Source organism: Cylas formicarius, unplaced genomic scaffold (genome assembly GCF_029955315.1).
Source record: "Cylas formicarius isolate icCylForm1 unplaced genomic scaffold, icCylForm1.1 PGA_scaffold_4__25_contigs__length_36172078, whole genome shotgun sequence".
Classification (NCBI taxonomy): Eukaryota; Metazoa; Arthropoda; class Insecta; order Coleoptera; family Brentidae; genus Cylas; species Cylas formicarius.
This window is the reverse complement of record NW_026844334.1, coordinates 15,768,344-15,793,860: the sequence shown is the minus strand read 5'-3', so window position 1 is coordinate 15,793,860 and position 25,517 is coordinate 15,768,344. Positions and strand designations below refer to the sequence as shown.

Genomic DNA, 25,517 nt, shown 5'->3' with positions numbered 1-25,517 from the left:
AAGATCGACATTACCGAGATGTATTGTTATACGTATGCTCCGTATCCCAGTGACCATTATAAATGAACTTAATATTACCCAGAGGCATTCCTGCAAAATCCGACTAAAACAACTAAAATATTTTGAAGATATAATTACTCATAATTCAAGGCAAGGTAATAGATAGATGACAAAAGACAGAAGTACATGGAAAAAAATCATCCTTGATGTTACGTTGACCACCACACTCCCTAAAAGTCACAGCTCACTGAAAATAAATAAAAGACTCCTCAAGAAACATAGGTTGTTAACATAGGTTTAATCTTTTTTATAATTTCTTGTTTACATTTAATAAAGTTGTATTAGGTCGGGGACCGATTATTAAGGATTTGGTGAGAGATTGTTACGATGTTATATCGTTAAGATCATAAAACTACCTTATATAAAGGAATGGAAATAATTTTGTAATTTTCGACTGCTAACAACTTGAAAACGAAACACTACAAAGTAATAATCTGATACGACAAACGAAATTCCGTCGCAAACAAACAAAGGGTTTGCATCTATACTTGAAAAGCAGTGTTTTTGTTTGAGTACTTTCTCTTTTTTGTATAAAGAGTTATCCTCGAAGCTTTCAAGAGGGGATTTTAGTGCCTTTTACTGATTACTACAACGGAATCGTTAATTGTGCCTCGAAGAAGTTTGTATAATTTTCAATTTCCTGACGTTTGCGAGTTTCAAGCTTGCGAAAAGTTCTTACGCCCGAGGAGCCATTAACTCGCAGCATTCGCGGGTCGATAGTTTATTTTGGGGAGGTAGTCGCGTAGTGCAAATATTTTCGAATCATCTTTCAAGGTTTGTTGTAGGTGTTTCATTTAGGATACATAGGAGGAATACACATTCAATTAAACAGGTAGAAATTACTAAATTTCCAAGGGTACCTTGCTGTTATTAATTGAATAACTTTAATTAACTTCGCCGTAGTTATAAAGTAGAGAAATGTCTGAAACTACATCTTAATGAGAACGAGAAATAAAATGGCCAAACGCCAAAACGGCGATTGGAAATAAAAATTCTTTAATATTTGTTAGTTAAAAATATAATTACTTCTGCGTATCCGTATCAGCAAATTTTGGGGTGTCGATATTATTTTATTTTTATGCATGTTATCCGGAGTCCAATTTGATAAAATTCCTATTTTTCGTAAAATAAAGCTCCAACAGCATTGGTAATGTGAAATATTAGAGCGAAGGTTAAAAACAACCCTGTATTTTGTTTTTTAACGCAAAAAAAGCGTCAACAATTGTGATAGCATATGGCAGTTATTTAATTATCACATGTGAGTCTAAAACTAACCGAACTTTGATAGGAAATGAGAAAAATACCGCACTCTACCTTAATGACTTACTAGGAAATCAAATTTTATGATTACATCTAAACAAGCTTTTTATTAAAAACATGATGATTAATTATGAAAATTGTATGGTTGCTAAATTAATTGGCGAACATTCGAATGTGATACGCGTACCATATTAACAAAATTAAACGTTTTGCAAGTGGTTTTAAAATAAAATGCAATGTCCCGTGAAATACTTTAGGATTTAGGTTCGACACTGAAGGACACATATCTCGACTCGTTTTCTACCGACATCTATCAGAATGACATACCAATTGATTCCTTGTAAACCTCTAAACTAAGCAAAACTAACTACTTTTCGGGTCGTAAAATATGGATAGTCGCTTTTATGACTTTCTCGAGCCTCATTAATTCCTTGAAGACAGCACTTCGTGAGCTTAGTATGCATCTCCAGGTCGTAAAAGTGCAATGTGCTTCGTAATGAAATGATCTGTGCCTTTTAAAAATTGAGTTTGCTTTTTTTCTTTTAATTTTGGTTTTCTAACTCGGATATCCAGTCGGATCCCGAATGACATTAGCTTTCCGTATTTTTTTGACAGAATTTTGAATTTTGGTGATGTCAGTTTTGGCAATGTTGATTAGTACCTTCTGCATTTGCCCTTGATGTTAACAGGAAGTAGATGAAGATATTTAGGTCCCCTGATAATATGCTGAAGTACTCTGTCTTCCTTGCTTTTATGGTGTTAATGAGAGTCCTGCTGGTATTAATTGGACAAGAACGTCGTCTTTTACACTATACGTATATGCAATTAATTGGAATATCAACATACCTATAGATATTTTTAACAATTTATATTATAATTTCGTGGCAGTTCAACATTGAACAAACCATTCAATGTTATTAAACATTCAGCTAATATATTTATTATTCATCATTATGTTATTAATTTGACGGAATTAGTGATTTCAATACAATTATATTATATATGTTATTACATTCTGCATAAGCATTCGTTTATTAAACAATCGCTCGTGCCTGAGATGTGTTTCAATGGAACTATAAAAATTATTGTCAACAGTAAACCCGCCTCTACTTCTAAAGGTCCTTAATAGTCTCGCTGTGCGACGGTTCAAATTGTGAAATATTCCAGGTAAACGTAAGAAAAATGTTATTACGTGCAGAATTGCAGGAAAAACCAAGTGCCCGGAATTTACTGCCCGGATTTAAATTAAACGTAGGCGAGTCACGCAGTGGGTGCAGTTTAAACTTATATACCGTGGACCGTAAAGTTAGTTTAATCACGCGTAGTTGACATATCCTTTGTTATATAGAGACCAATTCGAAACAGGTGCGAGCTCTATAACCTTTGCGTTTCGGGTGTGAAATATACAACTCTGGCGACCCGAGGTATGAGATACGTGCGCGAAAAGCATTGGCCCTTAAAAGTTTTATTTACCTAGTGATGTTTTTCTCCATTACGCCAACAACGCCGCACGTGACTTAATTTGTTGGTAAAATTTATCAAATTACGTTTTCACATTATGGCGGCGTGCCATATCGAGACACATCTTTACGTAGACGCAAGGAAATCCAAACACCCACAAACTTTGCTGCGCCTAATGCAACCAAAGTTTCTAATCTAATAGCTAACTAACTTTCAGGAGCATTGTGTGCAGATTAAACAATGAATGGTGGATAGAGTGGCGCCAGTGTACATTTACCATACCCTGCAATTTGACAATGGATGTTTGCTGAAACGTATACGCCAGCGTTGCAACTTTGAAGATACTTTGGCAACAACCAAGGCGGAAAATCAAAAATTTTAAATGTCACGTCATCGATTTTCAAAATCTACCTAAATGATTCAACTCATCATTTGAACATTCGCTCGAAATGGTGTTTATCAAACTTGCGGCAATATAGCATTTGGTATTTAATCTCCCAAAACGAAATTTTATTTTAAGTTATACTTTAAATTCGTCAACTAAAATTGCTAAAATTAAGAATCAAGTCGTCGGGTAGAAAAGGCTATGCAAAAAATTTGACCAAAGCTACAATAAAGGAAACGTTTTCCACTCCGTTTTATGCTAAAAAACTGGCGAAGTAATTAAGACAAACTTTAAGCAATGAAATATTGATGGGGACGTTTAAGGTTTACACTATAGTCTATTTCTTAGCAAGCCAGGATAATAAAACGACTTTGTAAGTAGTATTGGTTGTTGAACTGTATCGGGAAACATAATTAAACCCCAATTTTTTCAATATATATTATGAAATTTCTCTTCATGCATAAATAATTAAATTTGTTTATTAGATATGTTTCATCTGCCGTATATTTTTAATACTCTATAATTTTAATATCTGCTTAGGATTCCTCTAAAATGATGGCGAGAAAAAACAAAAAATCAAAAAAATTTAAAGAGAAAAATATTTCTTAAAATTGGATTTAATTAAATTATACTTCGAGAATTAAGCAGTTGTCTACAGATTTTCCTACGAATTAAAATGCCAAATTTACCTTTAATACAGAAATTGTCAGTTCCTCGATAAAATTAGAATTATTACATTTTGGTGAGTGATGATCGCAAAAATCGGTATTATCTAGGTACGTGAGCAAATATTTATTTTTTATTGATGATTATGTACTACATTTTCAATTTTTCAAAAATTGATCCAACATATCGCCTACTGATCGAAATGGGTCTTGGCAAACTCAAACTTCGCATTATTTCTCGAAAAAGCACTTTCTATTGTTTGCTTTAACAATAACAAGCATACTGAACAGGGATTCGCCAAAATGTAATTTACGTTCTAGTAAAAGGTCGTTTGTTTTTCGCTTTGTTGCGGCGCCCGCTCTTATTCGAATAAACTGAATATCCACGACATTTGTATTCTTTTCTCTGTCGTATTTCTTTTTGGTGTTTATCTTTCAGTCAAATCGGAGATTCAGCACGGCTCGAAACCAACGAAATTGGGATGCGATTCCCACAATATTATCCCAGAAATATTTTAGACCTGATAGGCTGTAAACTCAACACGTGCTTCATGGACTAAAGAAATTGATTCGATCACAGCATGATCTAAATAGGTCAAATTTCTTTTAAAAAATACATAAAGTGCGAGTACATGGATTTAATTTGTTTTTATATTTATTCGGATTGTACTGCATACAATTTAAGTATTCTAAGAATGCTTCCTATTTTTGCTTTGTAGACCTTTTGCATGTGGATTTACTTTTCTTCATTACTTCATTACATGGAGATATGAAAAATATAGATTTTTGACAGCTTTACTAGTTTGTCCCATTTGTCATTTGTATTCACTTCACAATTTTTAATCCGTAATAGATTTAACTCTTTTTGAACCTGTCTTTAAAACACAATCTACTATCTAATATTTGTGAGAAGTATATTTCTACCTATTCTCGAATTTTTAAGTGTTTTTAAGAAAGAACGTTCATATGAACAACGGTCCTCAAGTGCTTTCTTTTTAATATGTGTTGGGGTGTTGGAAATTGGAAGAAAAGGAGTGCCGAAAAGAGATAACAAACATTTTTAATAATTCCTTTTTTAATTTTTCTTTCACAGGCTACTGTAATGCTACTTACAAGACTTCTGGATTCCTCCTGCATCGGTTTTTGTTGAATCAAACTTGCTAACGTTTCGCCAAACATCCTGTTGTCTTTTTCAGACCTTAACTGAAACTGGTTCGCATTTTACCCCTTACCTGGTTATATACTGCTTGAGGGGGGCGGAGCCGAATTAGGGGCATAAACATCGTCTCCGATGACTGATTCCCATATTGGTGAAAGAGACCTGAGTCGCGGTTAAGATTGTATGGTCGCTCATAGATTTCTATAGACTTTCGGATTTTTCGTTGGTAGAAGAATTGATTACATGCAAGAATTTTAGTTTTACCGAATAAAATTTTATGTCCGGTTTCGTGGTTGTGTTCGGTAACTGCCGATGAGTTTATTTGTCCTAGTCTTAAGATTCTTTCATGTTCTTTGAGCCTAGTTGCTATTTTTTTGTCCGGTCTCTCCAATGTATACTTTGCCGCGTATGCATGGAATGCTGTAAACTGCTGGCATCTCAAACGGAATGTTGTCTTTGACGGATCAAAGATGTTGAGAAATTTTTGGACAAGTAGACAACAGTGACTGGTGTGGAATTGCTTTCGGACTCATTGCTATTGGAAGGGTTTGGTAAAGTGTATTTTGAGAGAGAAGAGCAGAGGTAAGGTGTTTTAATTCAGGGTTTATTGGCTCGGGCTGAGATAGTTTTACGGCTCTCTAAACAAGAGAGCGGATGATTTTTGGGTCGGATGGTGATGTGACAATGCACTAAGGGATCGGTCTGTGTGCGTAGGTTTTCTGTGTGCAATGTTAGGTCTGATTTTCTATTGATGAGACTATCTAAGAATGAGAGGTTATTATTAGTTTCTAATTCAATGATAAAAGGTATTTTAGGGTCTATAGAGTTTAAATGTCTAAGAAAATCTAGTAGGGATTCTTGATCATCATTGGTTTTAGATGGAAGGTGTCGAGAGTTTTCTTCTCAATAAATATGTTCGCGACGACTGGTGATAATGGAGAACCCATAGGTGTTCTCGACGTTTGTTCAAAAATTTTACCGTTATAAGAAAAACATGTGTTTTTTAATTCCAGATTCTCGGATTTTAATATATCTGAAAGGATGTTGAGAGTTTCAGGAATAGGGATTTTAGTAAAGAGTGATTCGTTTTAATAATTCCTACTAATAATTTCTTGCATACCATTTTGTCAGTAAGTAACTTTCCTTTAATAAAAAATAGTCTACTAATTTTAGATACTAAGAAACAATGTCAAGATTTTAGCCATTTCGTCGCGCGTGAAAATGGCTTTTTTTCACACGAAAACGATGTTTTTTATCAAAAATAGCTAACTTATTAAAAATTAAATGTGAATTTCGATAATAATGATTATTATAGGAGCAATTGCTGGCGTATCTCTTTTTTCTTTCAAAACTATTTTAAACATCTTACGGATGCCTCTTGAATTGACAAAAAAAGTAAAACAATATTCAAATTTTGATAGAAAAACAAATTAACCCTCTATTAAAAATGATTGAGAAATGGTCCTTCGAAATATCGGATGTTTATTATAAAACCCCGTCTTTGCTTTGGGCTAGTGTTGAAAATAGAAATAATTGAGATTTTACATTTTTCCTGCACTTTCGGAAGACCTATCAATTAATATATCCATACGGATTTCTCGTTTTGATTTTAAGCTCTTCATATTTTTTACAAAAAAAAGTCATTCTATGTGGCTTGGATTAGAAAAGATTTCAAACCAAATAAATTTAACTTACTATAAGCCCAACTGCAATGTAACGTTGAAAAAGTTTTTCGCGACGACATCTTCATATTGTAGGCCCTTGCGTGAACAGCTTTTTTTTATCTGACGATTTTTGCTAAGGCGCGTAGAAGAAAAATTGCGATTGTGCTAAACCCTCATCAGCGAGAGAATTGTGTTGAGTGTTGGAATCCGTGAATTCGGCCGGGATAAGATCGTCCACATTTATTATACAACAAAAACGTGAGGAGTTAATCTCGCAAATATACCAGGAACAAGTCGCAGGGCGTTTTAAAAGAACAAAGGGTCGCGTAAAACTGTACAGCTCTATTATTTCGACTAAGTCGGTGGCTCTATTAAATTCAAAAAATTAAAACGGAAAATGGTGCGTTCGAAAAATTAAAAAATGCTTTTCACTGGCAGGCACGAGTGTATGCTTCTACTCATTTTGTTTCGGAAACGTCATCTGCGGCGGAAACTAATAAACGAACTAAAAGCCCTGCTTAAAATGAACCACGGGCCCCATTAGCTTTCATATTTCAGACCTGTCGGCCGATATTTTACCGGGATACTACATATTTCCATCTCGGTCCTTCGGTTATACAAATGACGTCATAATTTACGTGGGAAATGGCTAGCTATATGCCGAGGAGACAGTTTCCAGATTAACCGCCTCTCTCCCAAATGACATTTAACAACGTTATGTTTATCTTTCGAGGATCTGGCTTCGTTGTCATAATCCGCCCATTTGTCATTGCTTTTAAATGATTCCGCTTTCTTTTTATCTATCCTACTCGTTTTTCGCGTGACACCCGGTCAGTTGTATAAAAGAAGTTACCGGACAGGCATTTTGTTAACGTAATAGGTCTCCAAAGGAGATGTGAGACAGTGTTTTTCAATATGTATTTCGTAAATGATTTAGCCCTTTTGTATTTGCTGTGGTTACTCATGACACTATTGCGTCATATATTTTTTTAGGTTATAAAAAAGTTATAGGGGATATCTAGGCCACCTGATCTTAAATGAACTATTTTATGCAAAATACAAGGTTTTGCTGATGACATGCAGCTCTATTATCGCTCACACTTACACTTACGTAGATGTTATTAGTATTGATTGATTGATTATCTTCAAGATTAATTAATTAGTTAATCCAGGTTGCTGTATTTGATCTTCAACGATTCACTATCGCGCGTCAACGCATTCGAGGTGTACAGGATTTTCATTTACACTTTGACATCCACTATCCAGAGTTTTTTTACATAATTTTTCATTAAATTTGTATGGTGTTTTGTCGATTATCTCCTGGACGTACTAAATAAACAAAAAATTTCACTTTGGTAAATGGAACTCTCTATGTTTTTACGTTTGCTGAAATGGGTTTCTAACCCGATTTCAAAAGTATAGAATTTTTTGGGGTTCGGTTTGGTCGTTTTTGAAATAATTTGAATTTATTATTCATAAATAGAGTTTAGGAATCACCATTATTTATGCCTTCCATAACAAAACATTATTTATAAGTTTTGATTGCACGTTAGCAGATATTAATAGTATCACAGTTAATAATTATAATTTCTAGAAACTGAAGATCAAAGACGTAAAATAATTTGCTTTTTTTATTCAAACAATGAAATGGTATCCACTTATTACGCGAATATCACCAACGTTTTTCCGGAAAACGTATACTGAATTATATATTACATAACAAATATATGTTTGAAATCGGTATGCAAAGTACTTTCACCCTGAGTAAAAATATACAAGTGAAGTAAAAAAAGTCAATTTTTTTATCTTTACGATATGTTCATATGTTCAAAAGATAATAGAGAAAAAAATCATAATTTTTTATAATTATTTTTATAAGATCAGAAGACAGAACTGCATGTTAAACATATTAAAGTTGAGGAGATAGTTTGGGAGTACATAAAATATTCAAGGTGTTGTTTCACGCACCAAGATAGCCAACTGGATGATAAGAGCAAAGACTGTCACAACTTGTCGGGTGTCTTCTGGGTGTAGATTTCGGCATCTGATTCAAAAAACCCGACACAAAATTGAGTTTGTCATTTATGTTCGAAAGTCTATGCATTTATATCACATGACAGGGTATGATACGCTGCATATTAAACTATTTCAATACATTTTAAAAATTAAATGTTACTTTCTTCACGCAGCTAACATATTGCGGTTTAAAAATTGGTTCCCCCTGTGCCACCAGAAATTTGTTGTTGGCACTTATTTTGAAGCATAAACTAAAATTGCTTAAAGCTATAAGGTTTTTAAAGTTAGCGCAAGAAAATGAGATCATTGTCGACTGTGTTGAGGGAGACTTACATTTCTTGTAGTCTAGTATGTTTGCAATTCAAATACATTCAAATTTTCTACTTAAACGGAAGGTTGATGAAACAAAGATGTGCTCATAAATAGAAATAACATTTTGAGGTTACTGTAAAATTATTTAATATAACTCTTTTTTGGTGCATGGACACTAAACTCATTGTTAACGTTATATTAAGCTACCAAGGACTGTCCAACGTTTTTCTATATATGAATATCCTACATTCGGGGATAAATTTGTCTCCAGAATATATATCACATTATTTACATAGTACCAAGGAAAAAATCATTCTTCTTTAAAAATATGAGAAAGTTACTAGGCGAAATTATGAAAATGTCGAAACACATTCCTGACATGATTTTGAAGTAATATATTAAAATACCTAATTTGGATTCATCGTAGGGGCTCAACTATATTCAGCTCCTTTTTTGCAGTTTAATTTATTCCTGTGTCTAATTGCAAAAAAATACTATTAATAGTATTTATATTTATATTTATATGAGAATAATATGCAAAGCATCCCAAATTTGCTCTCCCGTCTGGTATTTTTGAGAAGTATTAAATTTTTTATTACATTTTTGTGAAAATTTTAATGGCGCGTCTCTTATTTTGATATTTGCACAATTTCGTAAATTACATGGTCATTTCAAGCTATCTGTATTTTTGAGAGTAGGGTATCTCGACAGTCTTTTGTGATACTAAAAAGATGAAATCGTATTTGGTATCATTTTTGGATGTTTCCTTTTTGCAAGCGACAGCGAAAATCACGCTCAAAAATATAAATAAATCAAATTAAATTTCCGTCATTTATTGCAGAGGGTGTCGGTCGCAAAAAGTGATTACCGACAATTTCGGCTGAATATTTCCTTCCGCCTTTCTCGTCGAGTGACGATTCGCGAAAGGAGTTTCAAATTAGCTTGCGATGGATTTAATTTTTGTTGTGGAAGGTCTTTTGCGACAGTGTAGTTCGCGATATTTTATTTTTAGATATTTTGATACTACCGAATATATAGCCGTTTTGGTACACAAAAGACTTCTTATTCCGACGTTTTGCTATATATTCGTCGTTACCAATAATGGCGTTATCTCAATCTATTATCGAAGAAAACGGAGTGAAATGGTCTCTTAATGAAGTACAAAGTGATTTTTCGCGTGCGCCTATTTCTAATCGCCTCGCTTTATCGCTATAACAATGTCTCGATTATAATCTTTCTTTTCTGCTAAGTGACTGTTCATTCTATTATGAATTTAAAAAGCTATGCTTTTATTAAATTAACAATGCATAATTCACACGAATTTTATGGTTTTTGGAGCACTATTAATAACCACTCCCACGTCTTAACTCAAAAATATATTATAGCGTTGTAATTTTATATCAATTAATGAAATGAAGTTACACTCATTCCACTAACTGACATTAACTTCAGAACAAGAAGAAACATGTTGGCGAGACGAACGGAATTTTTCATTAGCCGTGAAGTTTATATACATGTCAAGCCGCCAAAATTATTACTCCTCTCTCAGACACCCCGACCATTAATGGGTAATTTTTTGATGTCTCTAAAAGAGCAAAAGCATTATTCAATTGTCCAAGTTTGAAAGTCAACGTTTTAAGACCTTTCTACGGCACACACCGTATATAAGTTACCAGCAAAGTTTGGAATCCAGAGTATAATCTCCATGATAATAGTTTGTGCTCCTTTCCTTCAAACGGATAAACCAATTTGACCCGGAATAGACTAGTTTTATAGTTTACAAAATAGGTTGACTCACTCGCTTTAAATCTATTGTTCGCATCACCTCAAAGAATACTGTCTCTTTTATAGCTCCAGATTGTTTGTACAGGGGATATTACATAACTGCTGACCGAAATGTCGGGTGACTGACTTTTGCGATTGGGTATTTTGAAACTTATTACTGACCGGATCACCGGATTCAATTTTTGTTCATCAAAAAACTAAATTATAAGAAATCATCAATGAATCATCAAATTCTTAGACGCTGCATATGTTGATGAAATTATCCAGAGAAAAAATTTCTCAAAGAGGTTTATTAAATATTGTTTTAATATTTGCCCAACGTTTTTGCCAAATATATGGGTACACGACTCTACTAGATGTCACAATTTTGTTTCTCTCGTATAGAATACATTAGATTTACTAAGGATAATAAATGTTCCATTAAGGTTTCTATAGTATTCTGAAATAAAAAAGTAAAAGTAAAAAAAAACACGGCAGCAATGCGATGGCATAATTAAACTTTGCCAAACCGATCAGCGAAATACACTAAATTTATTTTTTTTACTTTTAGGCACACCCAGTGTTTAACTGCACAAACCAATCTACGAAAAATCAAATCTACCATTTACCGGTTTTCGCTTCTCAATAGCAGCAACGCCGTTGTGGCGAATGTGTGGGTAGGTGCTTCGAATGAGGCAACTATTGTTCTCTAAAGTTTGCTATTTTTGCCAACATATCCACCGGCTTAGGAGAATCCCTCAACTTTTGTTAGTTTTATTTTTTATTAAACCATGCCTAGGTAGAGCATATAAATAAATATATAATATATATAATAAATAAATAATAATATATTACTCGGCAACATGCCGCCGATAGACTGTTTGGCCGCCTATCTCGCAGTAGGTTGGCAGTAGGCGAACTTTAGTGGACGCCGTCGACAATGTACACGGTGCGTTTGCAATGAACGTCGCACGTCTTCTACTCGGCGACCGAAATAAGTGAGCAAAATGTCTGTGACGTATTGTGAAGTGGAAAGTTGTGGCAATAAATTAAACGAGGGGCTGTCTTTTTTTCGTTGACCATTAGATGAGGCCAAGTAATATTAATTTAAAGGCTTTTTTCTCTTTCTTTCCAAGAAAAATCCAGTAGCCCACTTTCTCAATTGATTTTCTTGCTTACCGCTATATTTCATAGTATATTCAATCTCTTAAGAAAGATGGGTGTATATTGCAAGCTTCGGATGTCAGTCAGAATGTTCAAATCAACACATTTGGGTAGCTATACTTGTTCATTTGTTTATGGCTCAGTTGATTCACTTCCGAAAAACCCAAAAACACCATAAAGTACTTGCGAATTGATATAGGCTTTCTTTTAGTTACTCCTATTATGTTAATTACAAAACAAATCTAATTAAGGGTATTTGGAGAGGTAGTACCTTTGTTCGAGGGTGACTGGGGCACTGGTCCTCACACCCAGGGCTGGATGATGCGATGTTCGCTCCTCCAGTCAAGACAGGACAGTACGGATCTAGACCAGAAGGTCGAGAAACATTCCTGGTGGATGGCTGCAGCTACCACCAGTAGTACCAAGGTGAGGCGTATAGAAAGTTATTCTGGACCGGTTCATTATTGGAATGCCATAAGTGTGACTATAGCAGTTTTGAACAGTCTTTCCTAGTACAATTATCATGGCTTGAAACAAAATACAAATGACCCTCAGTCCTAAGAACCTTAGATGGTCAGAGTGTGCGAAAAATCCCCGTGTTAACCATGAGAGTTGCTACATGGAACGTGGAGGCCTTCATGCACCGGGAAAGCTGGAGAATGTAGCCGCAGAAAGACTAAATATTAATGTTTTGGGTATCAGTGATGTCCAGTGGTCAGGGTCAGGAAGGTACCTAACGAGGAATGGTATGATGTACTTTTCTGAAAACAACAACCCAGCTCATCGTTATGGTGTCGCAGTTATTGTGGGCAAAGACTCAAATAACGCAGTTTTATATCCTTGTTATATCGTGTAATGATGCTCAAATTTTAGATTCAGGTCAATAAGATTCAGGTGTACACCCCTACAGCAGACAAGGAGAAACGGGAAATCTATAACTTCTACCAAGAAATCGAAACCGCCCTGAAAAATACCAAAAATCCCGAAGCAACAATAATTATGGGTGAGTTTAACGCCAAGGTTGGACAGGAGTAAGTTGAGGGTTGCGTTGGAAGGTTTTGGCCTGGGAGGGTATAATGAACGAGGAAGTAGGCTGGTGAAGTTTTGCCAAATGGAGAAATTCGTTATTATGAACACCTTCTTCAAGCTGCCCACGTGCAGATTATGGACTTGGAAATCTCCGGCAGACATCACAAATAACATAGTGGGTAACCAGATTGATTTTATTTTGATAAGAGACAGACATAAGAACTCTGTTAAATTTGCCAAAACACAACCCCGTAGCGCTCCAGTATTCAAGTTAGACTGAAAATATTGAAACAACCAATAAATAAATGTAGAATCGATGTAAGCAAACTTAAAGAGCACGGCGTACTTCAGCAAACGACACAAAAAGTCTAACTTCTAACATTAACGACATGGTATGGCATACAAAACGCTTTATTAACAGCAGGTCAAGAAAAACGAATAGCAAGACAAACTTGGATGGACGAAAGGCGTAAGAATAAAAATAACAGCATCAAATATAAATAAATCGACAACATCGTTCAAAGAAAAATTAAATCTGCCAAAGAAGACTGGATAAGGAGGGAGTGTGATGAAGTGGAAGAATAAGATCGAAGATATGACTGCTTCAATCTGCATAGCAAGCTGAAAGAGATAACCGGTATGAAGAAATTGAGAAATTGAGAAATTCCGACGGCAGTATTATTTCGGATGTCAAGCCACAGCTGATTTGCTGGACTTTTTCAATGACGATCGGCCTGAACTGATTCTTAGCCATGCTGAGGAGGCTAAAATATAGATGAAGATACCATTATGATCCTTGTAAATGTCTAATATCATATACTCAACCGGAGTTATTCCAAGACAGTGGCTTTCATCTACATTTATAACGTTAGCTCTTATGAGTCACATTTTGAAGGTGTTTTTGAGAATTATTCATAATAAAATATTCGCTAAGTTGGTCTCCGAAATCAGCGATAGGCACTTAGGCTTTAGTGTATGGGGACTAGAGAGGCTCTGTCTATACCTGTTTCGTTGATTTTGAAAAGTTAAACACCAAAAACTTATAGAAATATTACAGAACATAAACATTGATAGTCGGGACATCAGAATCATAGCGAATCTTTACTGGAACCAAACAGATTCTGCGAGGAGTGCGTCAGGGCTGTATTCTTTCTCCGATACTTTTTAACGAATATAGTGAGGCAATTTTCAGCGAAGCTATGGATAAACGACAGGAGGGTGTTACCATAAACAGACAGATTCTAAACAACTTACGTTATGCGGACGACACCATTATAGTTACCGACAAGCTTGAAGATCTGCAAACCCTGCTGCGGAGGGTAAATCATATGAAAGATATGGACTAAACATGAACCTTAAGAAAACTAAATACATGATTATTAAAAAGAAAGTAAATGTTAACAGAATTCTTACTATAGACAACACAAGATAGATAGTGTAAGAAAAAAACAATGGAGCAGACTCATGCTAATGCGATGCTAATCTTTTTCAACATTACTTTATTTTGAAAATCCGTTGGACTGACGGCGTTTCCAGCGAAACAGGAGGAAATAATTAACTCTCTAAAAAGAAGAAAATTGGAAGGAAAGATCAAGAGCAGAAGAAGTCAAGAGAGAAGAAAAACCTCTTGGCTCAAAAGCTTAAGGGAACGGTTTGGAATGACATCAAACCAACTATTCAGAGCAGCTGTTATCAAGATTAGGACAGCTATGATAATAACAACCTCCGTTAGGAGAAGGAACGAGGAGAAGAAGAAGAATTATATAAACAAAATTTTAATCTCTTGCTTTGCATTTAAACTGTTTAACTAATTATAAATATATAATTATAATAAAATGTATCAAATATTTAAATTTATTTTATAAGACTTAATGTAATCATGCTCTACTACAAAGCTTTGAAATAGAAGCTACCAAGCCGAACGAAATATTAAACCATTAAAAAATAACAAGGCTTGAAAGTTTTTTTTTAATTTAAAAATCAATAGTGTTAATATACTAAACATGGAAAAAATACGAATTTAGTGAACTACATATTTGAAACACTCTGTGGAATTTACTGATAAGAATAGGAATCAAGCCTTGTTCTTTTTTAAGGGTTCAATTTTTCGTTCAGCTCGATTAAAGGAGTTATTAAACTTTGTGGTAGAACATGAATTAATTCATAAACATTAATTCCTATGAAAACATATTTAAATATTGAAATAACTTTATTGAGAGTGTCATATTATTTATTTTTAAGTATATAATACTTTTGGAAACCCCCGCGTATGTAAATATGCGGCCGCGGCCCGTTTCAAAGACACATCAAAGGTCCGACAGAGAGTGCGGGAACTTATATTTTAATTCTGTTACGGGTTTTAGCGGCAACCGAGCTCAACGGATGAGTGAAAAAACATATTTGCAGAACAACAGGAATATCTTTACTGAGTGACGTGTAACATGACCGTCGGAAATGACCAACGTCAAAATAACATCCGTGGCTAAAATCTACGAAAAATATCACATCAAATCATCATCAAATCACATCACATCATCATAATTGAATATTTTAGAGGGAAGAAAAAAAACATTTAATCTATTGCCAGAAATTCTTAGTCATTCTATACAATATCTATGTTTTGTAAAGAAAACCTTAACTTTAGACTTTGCCGGTCATATACCTATATATTTGTGGCGAGATTCCTGGACGCCCAAGTGGCAGAAACGTTTTACTGCATTGCAGGACAATCCGCAGTTTTGTTAGTTTTAAAAACGGAAAATAAATGTCTCGAGTTGGAAAAGTTTCGGTTATATTTGGGTTAAGGAAAATACCGAGAATTTATAGAGTTTTTGGCCTATTTATCGCGACAACCTTGTTTCTTTATGTCATACGTCAGGAATATTGAAATATTTTCAACGCAAATATTACCCGTCGTCTTGGTTCACTGAATAAATTCGGAACGTCCAGAAAATGCAATTTTCGTCGTAAATGGAATTGAACCGAATTATATCACGTTATATTTACTCAGAATATTAATTTTAATTATTCAGTGGAACTATAATCTCTCTGTACGAATCCAATTCGGCAAATCGATTTTGCTGCAGCCCGTGGTATATGCCGAGGTTAAAAAACAAATTACCAAATTAGAGTGCATTGCGGCCAAATAATAACCTGTTTCGATATAATATATGTTTGTTAAAAGGGATGTCAAATAAAATTAATTTTAATGTAAATTAGAATGTCTAAAATGAAGGGTTGAGAATTAAAAACGCAATTGTCTCAGAGCTTCATTTTTATTCAAAATTCCTGAAAACCCAATTGACTCAGAACTTAAATTTTTCTTTAAAATCCTTAAAAACGCAATAGACTCAGAACTTTAATTTTTCTTCAAAATCAATAAACTTGTTTTACATTTTTTTGTCTAAATTATTAGCAATAATAATTTAAGTATTTCAATAACAATTTACCAAATGTACAAATAGTAGAATATATGAATATATAATATATAAATTATCAGGATTTTTGTAGAAGAAAAAACGATAACATTTTTTAAAAACAATAACATCTGGGATGGTCAAATTGTTTCAATGTTAAAGACCTCTATGTACTTTAACACTATTCGGTTCACAGGCGTGTCATTTATCTTGTTATTGACAAAAATTGTTCGCGTTCGCTAAACGCGACGCTAAAGTTAAACGATTCACTCTTTGTAAAACTTTATTTCTTTCAAAATAAGTCACTATTTACACACTACTAATAATTTATACAACATACCTATTTACATACATTGCGCGTTCGGGTTTCGCCTTTCGACTGACTCAATAGCGGGCCCGGCGCTCGGCTTCTATATAACGCAGTGCCTGCTTGTGACAGAGGTGGAATATTCGCGTCGCCTCCCCGAGAAGGGGACCGGTCCTGTTTGGGTTGGAGCATACGGAACGCGGAACGCTTTGTTTTGACCACCAACTCAGCACAATGCGAAATTAGACTAACTCTTCTGCAGCGTTATAAAGCTAGTTGATTTCACACTTGTGAAAGCTGTTATTATCAGTTTACAGTGGAAGTTTGCTAAAATCAATTCCGCCGAATGTGATGATCTTATTCCCCGTTTAGAGCCGATATTAGAGGGGTGAAAATTATTGAAATTCCGCGGGGCGTATCCGGACCAAAGTATCAATTTAACGTCGGCAGAGTTTAATGGCACTTCCGAACTTTGTCAGAACTTTTTCATTATCGGATTACTTAATGGATTATTTACACCGGTGTGAAAACGCGTTTACAGACAGGTTCGCCGAATTTTATCGAACCAATCGAGAATTTAAATGCATTTAAAACGGTTTTCGGTCGACATGACGTTGCTATGGAAGAGATTGTCAATAACGAACTCATTAGTATCGGAGGCAAATTTGACAACAGAAAAATGCAGTTAATAACGGGGATTTTTATTTTTTATATAAATGGGAATCGGTGTTTGTTGTGTAATTATTTTATTTAGTGATATATTCTAAACAGAAATTTAATTCTGCAAATAGGTGTTTGTATAAAATGAAATTTATAATAAGCTAATTTCCTTAAAAAACTATAAAAATTAAAATTAACTGAAATTCTTAACATTTAGCCTTTCGAAGGTTTTAACAGTATGTATTTTTGCAGGACTGTTATTTAAAAAAAAACAGATATATTCATCTATATCTGTATTGACCAAATATGTTTTATTTCTTAGGACAACTTTCAAACTTCAATTTTTCTTCAACAATTTTCCGACAAAATCGATAAATCCGCCTTAAGTCCTGATTTATTGTTTATTTCCAAGTAAAACGGACTAATATGCATTCTTATATTTCAAGACTTCATTTATGTTATCGTATATTTTATTTACTTAATAAACTTTATAAATCAAAATTAGATTGTGTAATATGCAATGCAATCCTTCACTTACCCAATGAAATAAATTTTCTCTTTTCGACATTTATATTACTACAAACGTATGCCACACAAGAATTTACCATTTTAAAAAATGTTTGTTGACAAACACCAGCATGAAATTATTAGGTAGGTAAAGGAAAAACATGGAGAAATAAATATAAACAATATCTTTTTATAAAACTTCTGAATTCTCGAAATAGCTAACGTTTCGCCAATCATCCACTTCTCCATAAATCTCTGAACATCTTCGATCTGTCAAAGACAAAATTTTATGCATATGCGACAAAGAATACGTTGGAGAAACCGGACGAAAAATATCAACTAGGCTCAAAAAATTTGAAAAAGCCTTAAGGCTAAGACAAATAAACACATAAGCAGTAACAGAACACAATCACGAAACCGGACATAAAATTTTATTCGGAAAAACTAAAATTCTTGCATGTAATCATTTCTTCTACCAACGAAACATCCGAGAGTCTATAGAAATCTATTAGCAACCTAACAATCTTAACCGCGACTCAGGTCTTTACCTGTCACCAACATGGGAATCAGTCATACGAGACGTGGTTTAATTAGCTCCGCCCCTCAAACAATATAAAAGCAGGTACAGAATAAAATGCGAGCCAGTTTCAGTCAACAAAAACAGGCGCAGGATGAATTCAGAAGTCTTATAGAATGTATTACATTAGCCTGTGGAAGTTTCTTTGAAAAAATAAACAATATCATTTTTGAGTTATGTATGACAAATTAATATTATTACTATTACTCAAACACTCCGTACTGGCTTGTTTACTGAAACTATTCTAGTTTGATAGAAAGAAAATTTTAGTTTGCATTGTCATTGAGAAATAAACGGATTTACTCATGATGCTATAGAAGTAATAATAAATAATAGTAAATTAAATAAACAATATTAATATTAAACAAAAATGAAAAAAATAAACATTGTTTTTCAACTTTCTGCGTACGCTTTATGAGATGGCAGGTTGAATATAAAATTTTCTGCACTTTTTTATAACTTAAGTTTAGAATTTGACAATTATTTAAGAAACATTAAGTTTTACTACAATAGAATAAACGTTTTGAAAACAGCGACATATTAAAAAACAAATTTCCTACGTTTAGAGAGCGTCTATGATCGGGGATCGGGTTTCAGTCTTAATTTTCGAAGTTGGCAATTTGAAAATAATTTTTAAAAATAATCCGTGTATCCGGAAAGTTTGAAAGGCCGATTAGCATAAATTACCCTGTATATGTCGATTCAAAATTAAACGTCTATTCGAGCGAGTAAGCCCTATAAATCAAAATGCCGAAGCTCTTCGGGGTGGGGAACAGGCAGTGAGAAAGAAATTGGAATTCTACGGGGGCTGGAAACGGGCAAGTATAAATTACCCGTCAAGCTGTGTCTTTATGGGAAGCGTTTCGATACTATGCGGTAAATTTTCCTTAAATTAGTGATACCTTCTTTCACCGGACTTCCAAAATCCTCGCACTGAGCAACCTTTATCGAAGTAATTTTCTGCCCTGGCTCCTTTCTTTTGGTCGCGAACAAAATCGCTCAGTATCATTTTTTTTATTATTTTAATTTAAATGTGTAGAAGTACAGTATAGCCAATAAACTGAACCAGTGTCGATTCTTACAATTGCTGAAGATGTATATTTAGTGATTTGCGCAAGGGTTTTGAATAAAAATGTATACCGGATGACAACATTTGTAGTATAAGAACAATAGCAGCAGAAAAACAACAAATCTCCTCAACTTTGTGATTTTAAATGGAACGCCCTGTATATTCTTAATGGTAAAAAGTAGGCCAGAACAAAAAATAATAAGGTTACTTTCTCCTCATTCAAAACTCAATTCAATACAAAAACAAAATTTGACGTCATTTTCAAAAAATGCAGTAATCGCGAACCGATTTTTCAAAGATTGATTATGATAAATTCAACTTCCAACTTCCATGTTGTTACCAATGCTTTCGCACGAAAATCAATACAATGGCACAGTCACCTATATACAATCATACGCGTCGCGTAGTTGGCTATGGATTCAAAACAAAAGAAACGATAATCTAGATTTTAACAGTTATAGACACCGCGTCTTCTAATAATTAATAGGTGTAGTAAGTATATGGTTTTTGTATTGGTATTTAAAAAAACTATTGATTTTCTACATGAAGTATGCTAGACAAAAATTGTTTAAAATTGTTTAGTAAGTCCAAAAAATTAAAAATATACATGGTGTTCTAACTAAAATAAGAAAGTTAAGATTATTTCCGGTGAAACCGAAAGCTCAATTCAATCGTATTTTTGCTATAAATGTTCGCAATATTCAATCCGATCAACACATGAAATTGCATATTTTTATCTCATATATATCAAAGATATCTGGGTATCTTACAGGTAAAATTTGGGATTTTATTGTCACATTATTAAATTGCAATGTTACTACTTCTTTTACAAGATCGTTGTCCCATTATCCGGAAATGAAATATGTCTAGTTGGGGGCGAAAAAACAATGCTTGACAGCCTTGCGCTCGCCGAGAATAAAGCCTTACTGAAAACTTTATCCTCTTTTGTGGACATCGGTCTTGGTCTTTCCTGTGGGTGTATTAACTGCGAAAATTGAATTCTTTGTTTTATTTTTAATGCAAAAAACGTTTATCGGTTGTTTATAATCGTCGGGCACTGCGAAACAGTTTTCCTGGAATATATTGATTGCAAAATAACGAAGCTTTACATGTAAAATACATCAGTATATTTAAATCGGTAAATTTAATGGACGAATATATTTTACCCAATTTTGCTGCATAATTGCTGTGCTGTATTTTTGATACAAACAAAAGCTGTTTAGGTTCATTTTTTGTTACTAATTAACATTCTAAATACGAAGTGCATTTTCAGGAAGGGGTCCAATGACCAGTGACACTGTATGTATGACACTCCTCTCATACAACGCCTAAAAATATACAGCGAACATTTGAATGAATATACATAAGATTGGTTTGAATGAGCTCCTCCTTTGGTGAAAGATATCAAAAGCTAAGTTATAATTGTAGATACGTAACTGCTTCCACCTTTCACCATACTATGAAAATGATAAGCAAAATTGAGCGTTTGACATTGTATTGATTAATAAGAGTTATTAACTAAAATTCATATTCATAATTCTTCTAAATAAATGTTTTTGACGTTAATTTTTATGCGTTTTTATAAGGTTAGAGGATAGAGTACGATACGGTGCTTGAAGCTTAGATAGGTTTAGGACCTGTTTCATATTTTGGCACATTAAGGAGTCGATATTTTTTGAAATGCCAACAGCATCATAAAAAAGTCAGGCAAATGTTACGATAGGAAAAGACCGCAAGTAATGGGGATTCTTGTCTTTCTGTTGTTCCTTTATACAAATATGAGAATTGAGCATTCTCGTTGTTTGTTTATTTCATTGAAATAATGTACACATTATTATTTAATGATGAAGGAAAGAAAGAAATTAATAGTCAGAAAATAGCAACATATATTTTTTTATTAGTACAAGACTAAATATACTATTCTATATATATATATATATATATATATATATATATATATATATATATATATATATATATATATATATATATATATATATATATATATATATATATATATATATATATATATATATATATATATATATATATATATATATATATATATATATATATATATATATATATATATATATATATATATATATATATATATATATATATATATATATATATATATATATATATATATATATATATATATATATATATATATATATATATATATATATATATATATATATATATATATATATATATGATGACACTATACTCCGGGATATCATCCGTTCGCTCGTTGAACTCCGACTGGAATCCTGCAAATCCTGCATCCGACTGGAATCCTGCAGACGTTTCGCCAAAATCTCACTTGGCATCTTCAATGCTCGCGCTCCGAAAACACTTCGAACACTTGCTGCAGTGTTCGAAGTGTTTTCGGAGCGCGAGCATTGAAGATGCCAAGTGAGATTTTGGCGAAACGTCTGCAGGATTCCAGTCGGATGCAGGATTTGCAGGATTCCAGTCGGAGTTCAACGAGCGAACGGATGATATCCCGGAGTATAGTGTCATCACATTTTTCCATCCGTGAATCAATACGTGAGAATATATATATATATATATATATATATATATATATATATATATATATATATATATATATATATATATATATATATATATATATATATATATATATATATATATATATATATATATATATATATATATATATATATATATATATATATACATTCAACCAATTTTAAAGAAAAAAATTGAAATTTTCTGTTTAAATTTAATTTAAATTAAAAACTAGATCGATAGGTAGAGAATACCCAAATACTGCTTTACTTTTTATTTCTAAAATATGTCTCAACTGCGTAATTCAAAATAAGATTAAAATCATTTCTTAGTATTAGAAGTAAAAAAATATTTATCCACAAAATATGGTGGAAAACTTCAGAAACAAACATAAACAGTCGCTTCGTATTAACGGGTTTGACAAGGAAAGGAATCCCATCACTACCCGTCAGTCTCTAAATAAAAATTGCTCTACAAAATCGATATTGACAACACTTCTGGACCCATTCCAGTTTATTTAATGGATTACGTTACTAAGTGGTGGTATTTTTATATTTTAAATCATTTTTTCAATAAATATAAATAAATAAAGCAAATAATTATTTTAATTTATTTTCTGTTTATTGTCGGGCAAGTTTTTTGGTTATTAAAGTACAATCTCGGGGTTTCGCAGATGACAAGTTTTATCTCCATGGAAATGGATACTCATACAAAATGTCTGCCCCGACGCATACAAAGTGAGAGGGTAAGCCGCCTCGGGGCCTAACTCTTCCCCAACATCAGGCAACATTTGCATCCATATTGCGTGCTAAAATTATGTCTTCGTGGTAGGCTTTATGCAGGTTCGTTAATACATTGCAAAAACCGAAGTTGTAAACACATTGTTGTTTCCACCAGACACGTGATTGTGTAACACATTGTTAGCCTGGGGTCTTACCTTAGATTATAGATAGGAATATTTTGTCGTAGTTTTTGATAAAGTTTTGAAAAAATCCTGGTTAATTCTCATTGATTTACGGAGTATATGGCGGCCATATTTGTAAACTAAAAAGGTGATCAAGTTGTAGCAGCATTTTCTTTTATGGTAATGTGAGTTGCAAAATTTATTTCGACTTTTCAAGAACCCTATTACCACATTTCTTAGAAAAAGTTCTTTTATAAACGAAAAGAGATATTAGGTAATCTAGTATTACTTTGGTTGGCCATTTCCGAAACTTTTTGCTTTTTTTTTTTCAAATTCCCAGAAGCGTCCGTATTCCTGATTTGTGATCTTTGAAAATCCTTTTTTGCTAGCTGAGAGCAAATATTGTTTATACTTCTTTTTACGAGTTGATCATTGACCAAAAGAAAAATCCTCGGCGGATGCCGGAAAATGGGCGAATGACCACAGCAGTCTTGCCCAGCCGAGAGCGAATCGTATTTTCTCTCTCTCTCTCTCTCTCTCTCTCTCTCTCTCTCTCTCTCTCTCTCTCTCTCTCTCTCTCTCTCTTTCTTTCTCTGATTCATTTGTATAAATGCCTCTCGTTGTTCAATTAATTTATTTACCAATATAATTCTCACTGAAATCATGTATTATTATTTGATGATCAAACAATATTTTCTTTAATTATTCTGAAAAAGTCTTGGAAAAAAGCACATTTAAGTTGATATACTTAGAAGTTTGAAATAGACATGTAAAATTAAAATATATGCATGTAGTATGAAATGCTCTTTAAAAAAAAAGACACTCCCATTTACCGAAATATTTTTATTATTATGTCATAGAAATGATAAAGTCAAATTCATAATTTTCGTTACTTCATGAAAATGTTTTTTTATTTATGTAAAATCTTGTCGAATTATTATTTATTTACAAAACACATTCAAATTATTTAAGATAGATAAAACTTTCTTTTGCCGGATATATACAATATTACTACAAAATGCATTGCAAGGACTTACCATTTTAATAAATATTTGTTAGTTAGATATATACAAGCATGTCGCCTCCAAAAATTGTCAAAAACAAAACAAACAGGTGAAAAAGTATTAGCCATTAGTGTTAACATTTACCACAAAGAAATGATTACCCATTACTCGCCGTCCCCCTCTAAATAACATTTGGCTCACAAAATCGATATGGGCTGCATTCCAATTTAAATCGAGTTCAGTTTCTTAGAAACTCATATTCCTATAGCAGGCATCGAACAGAAAGTATAACGGCAAATGTAATTAAATACAAACACCTAAAATTCAGTTTTGTTGCAGTATCGACATGAAAGAGGCCCGGCACCGGGGTCGACGGCCAGGTCTTCCCCGTTAAGACATGCAGCGGCTGAGGACCACATTCAAGAGGTCCCGTACGCCGACTGGAGCGGAAATGAAAACCCAGAGCAGCTTAGAGGTGCCCAAACAGGCACGTCACCATTCATTCTCTATCACTTTAATTACTTTTTTACCGTGAAAATTTGATATTTTGTGCGCGTATTTTGACATGTTGCCGAAAATACCACACCCAAAAGGCAACTGTCGAATTGCTGAATTGTCAACCATATTGATTGTATAACGTCGTAGGGTCTTTTTATTTAAAAGGACTTTTGAAATTACTCGACCATGCACATAATCATTCTTCTTAACTTTTTTCAGTGTTCTCAATATATCTCGTATCTATATGGCATAAATATTTTTTTTATTTAATAATATTTTATTTAGTCCAGAAAAATGAAATTATTAAAATGGCGGCGGAAGTCATATTCTTCAATATATGTTCATTAGACTCAAAAATTTGGAAGAATGAAAGAATTACGAGACTTGCTCAACTAACCCAAAGTTATTAATTATTATTTATTCCCAAAAATAATAATAATTTTTCAAAAAATCTTAGATGTGAAAAGCATTAGTACGATAGATTTGCCAAACGTTACTACGGCTGATTAGATAGACTACGTCGATATAAAATACTTTTTTTGACGACCTGTCGAAAGTAAAGCGAGGTCATTTTTTTTATTTTACTTTATAAACTAATTCACTAATTTACATTAAACTATTTTGCTATGAACCTGGGGTACATTGATTAACGATTAATTATCATACGTTAAGAAACATCAGCTATTTTTTACACTTTACTATTACAGGTGCGATCCGCGTCCTTTGACGAGATCCAGCTGGAGGCGAAAAGGCAGCAACAGGCCGCGGGTCAGTCTTCTGATCCTAATGCTCTCCTCCGGGTGCCGCAGTTTCCCGAGCAACGGTCTCGAAGCGTTGATTCGGGGGGCAGCGAGGAATCTGGGAATTACCTGGAAGTGCCCCTGAGGAGGTTCCAGAGGAGGCGATCGTCCGGGGGTAAAAGTCCGGTAAGTGCTCAGATGGTATATAAACTTTATCTCAATAACTCGCATTAAACAAGCACTTACGTTCAGAGTTAATCAAACTATTGCGTAGATAAATTATTTTGTCGTTTTTTTTGTTGCAAAATTGTTTCGATAAATGACAATTTCGTCACAGAAATGGTGGTCGATTACA

The 25,517-nt window shown here is 33.5% G+C and overlaps 1 protein-coding gene across 15 annotated transcripts in view; it reads left to right on the top strand.

The window, feature by feature from the left end:
- LOC132701198 (eye-specific diacylglycerol kinase-like) overlaps positions 1-25,517 on the top strand; it is a 204,652-nt gene that overhangs the window by 111,850 nt on the left and 67,285 nt on the right. For 13 of the 15 annotated variants that reach the window (XM_060668940.1, XM_060668949.1, XM_060668948.1 and 10 more), the window contains 2 exons: positions 24,264-24,411; positions 25,130-25,348. The exons of the other annotated variants lie outside the window; for them this stretch is intronic. In XM_060668940.1, coding sequence (XP_060524923.1) covers positions 24,322-24,411; positions 25,130-25,348 — 309 coding nt within the window. In that variant the 5' untranslated portion in view covers positions 24,264-24,321. The remainder of the gene's footprint in view (positions 1-24,263; positions 24,412-25,129; positions 25,349-25,517) is intronic. 15 annotated transcript variants of the gene reach the window in all.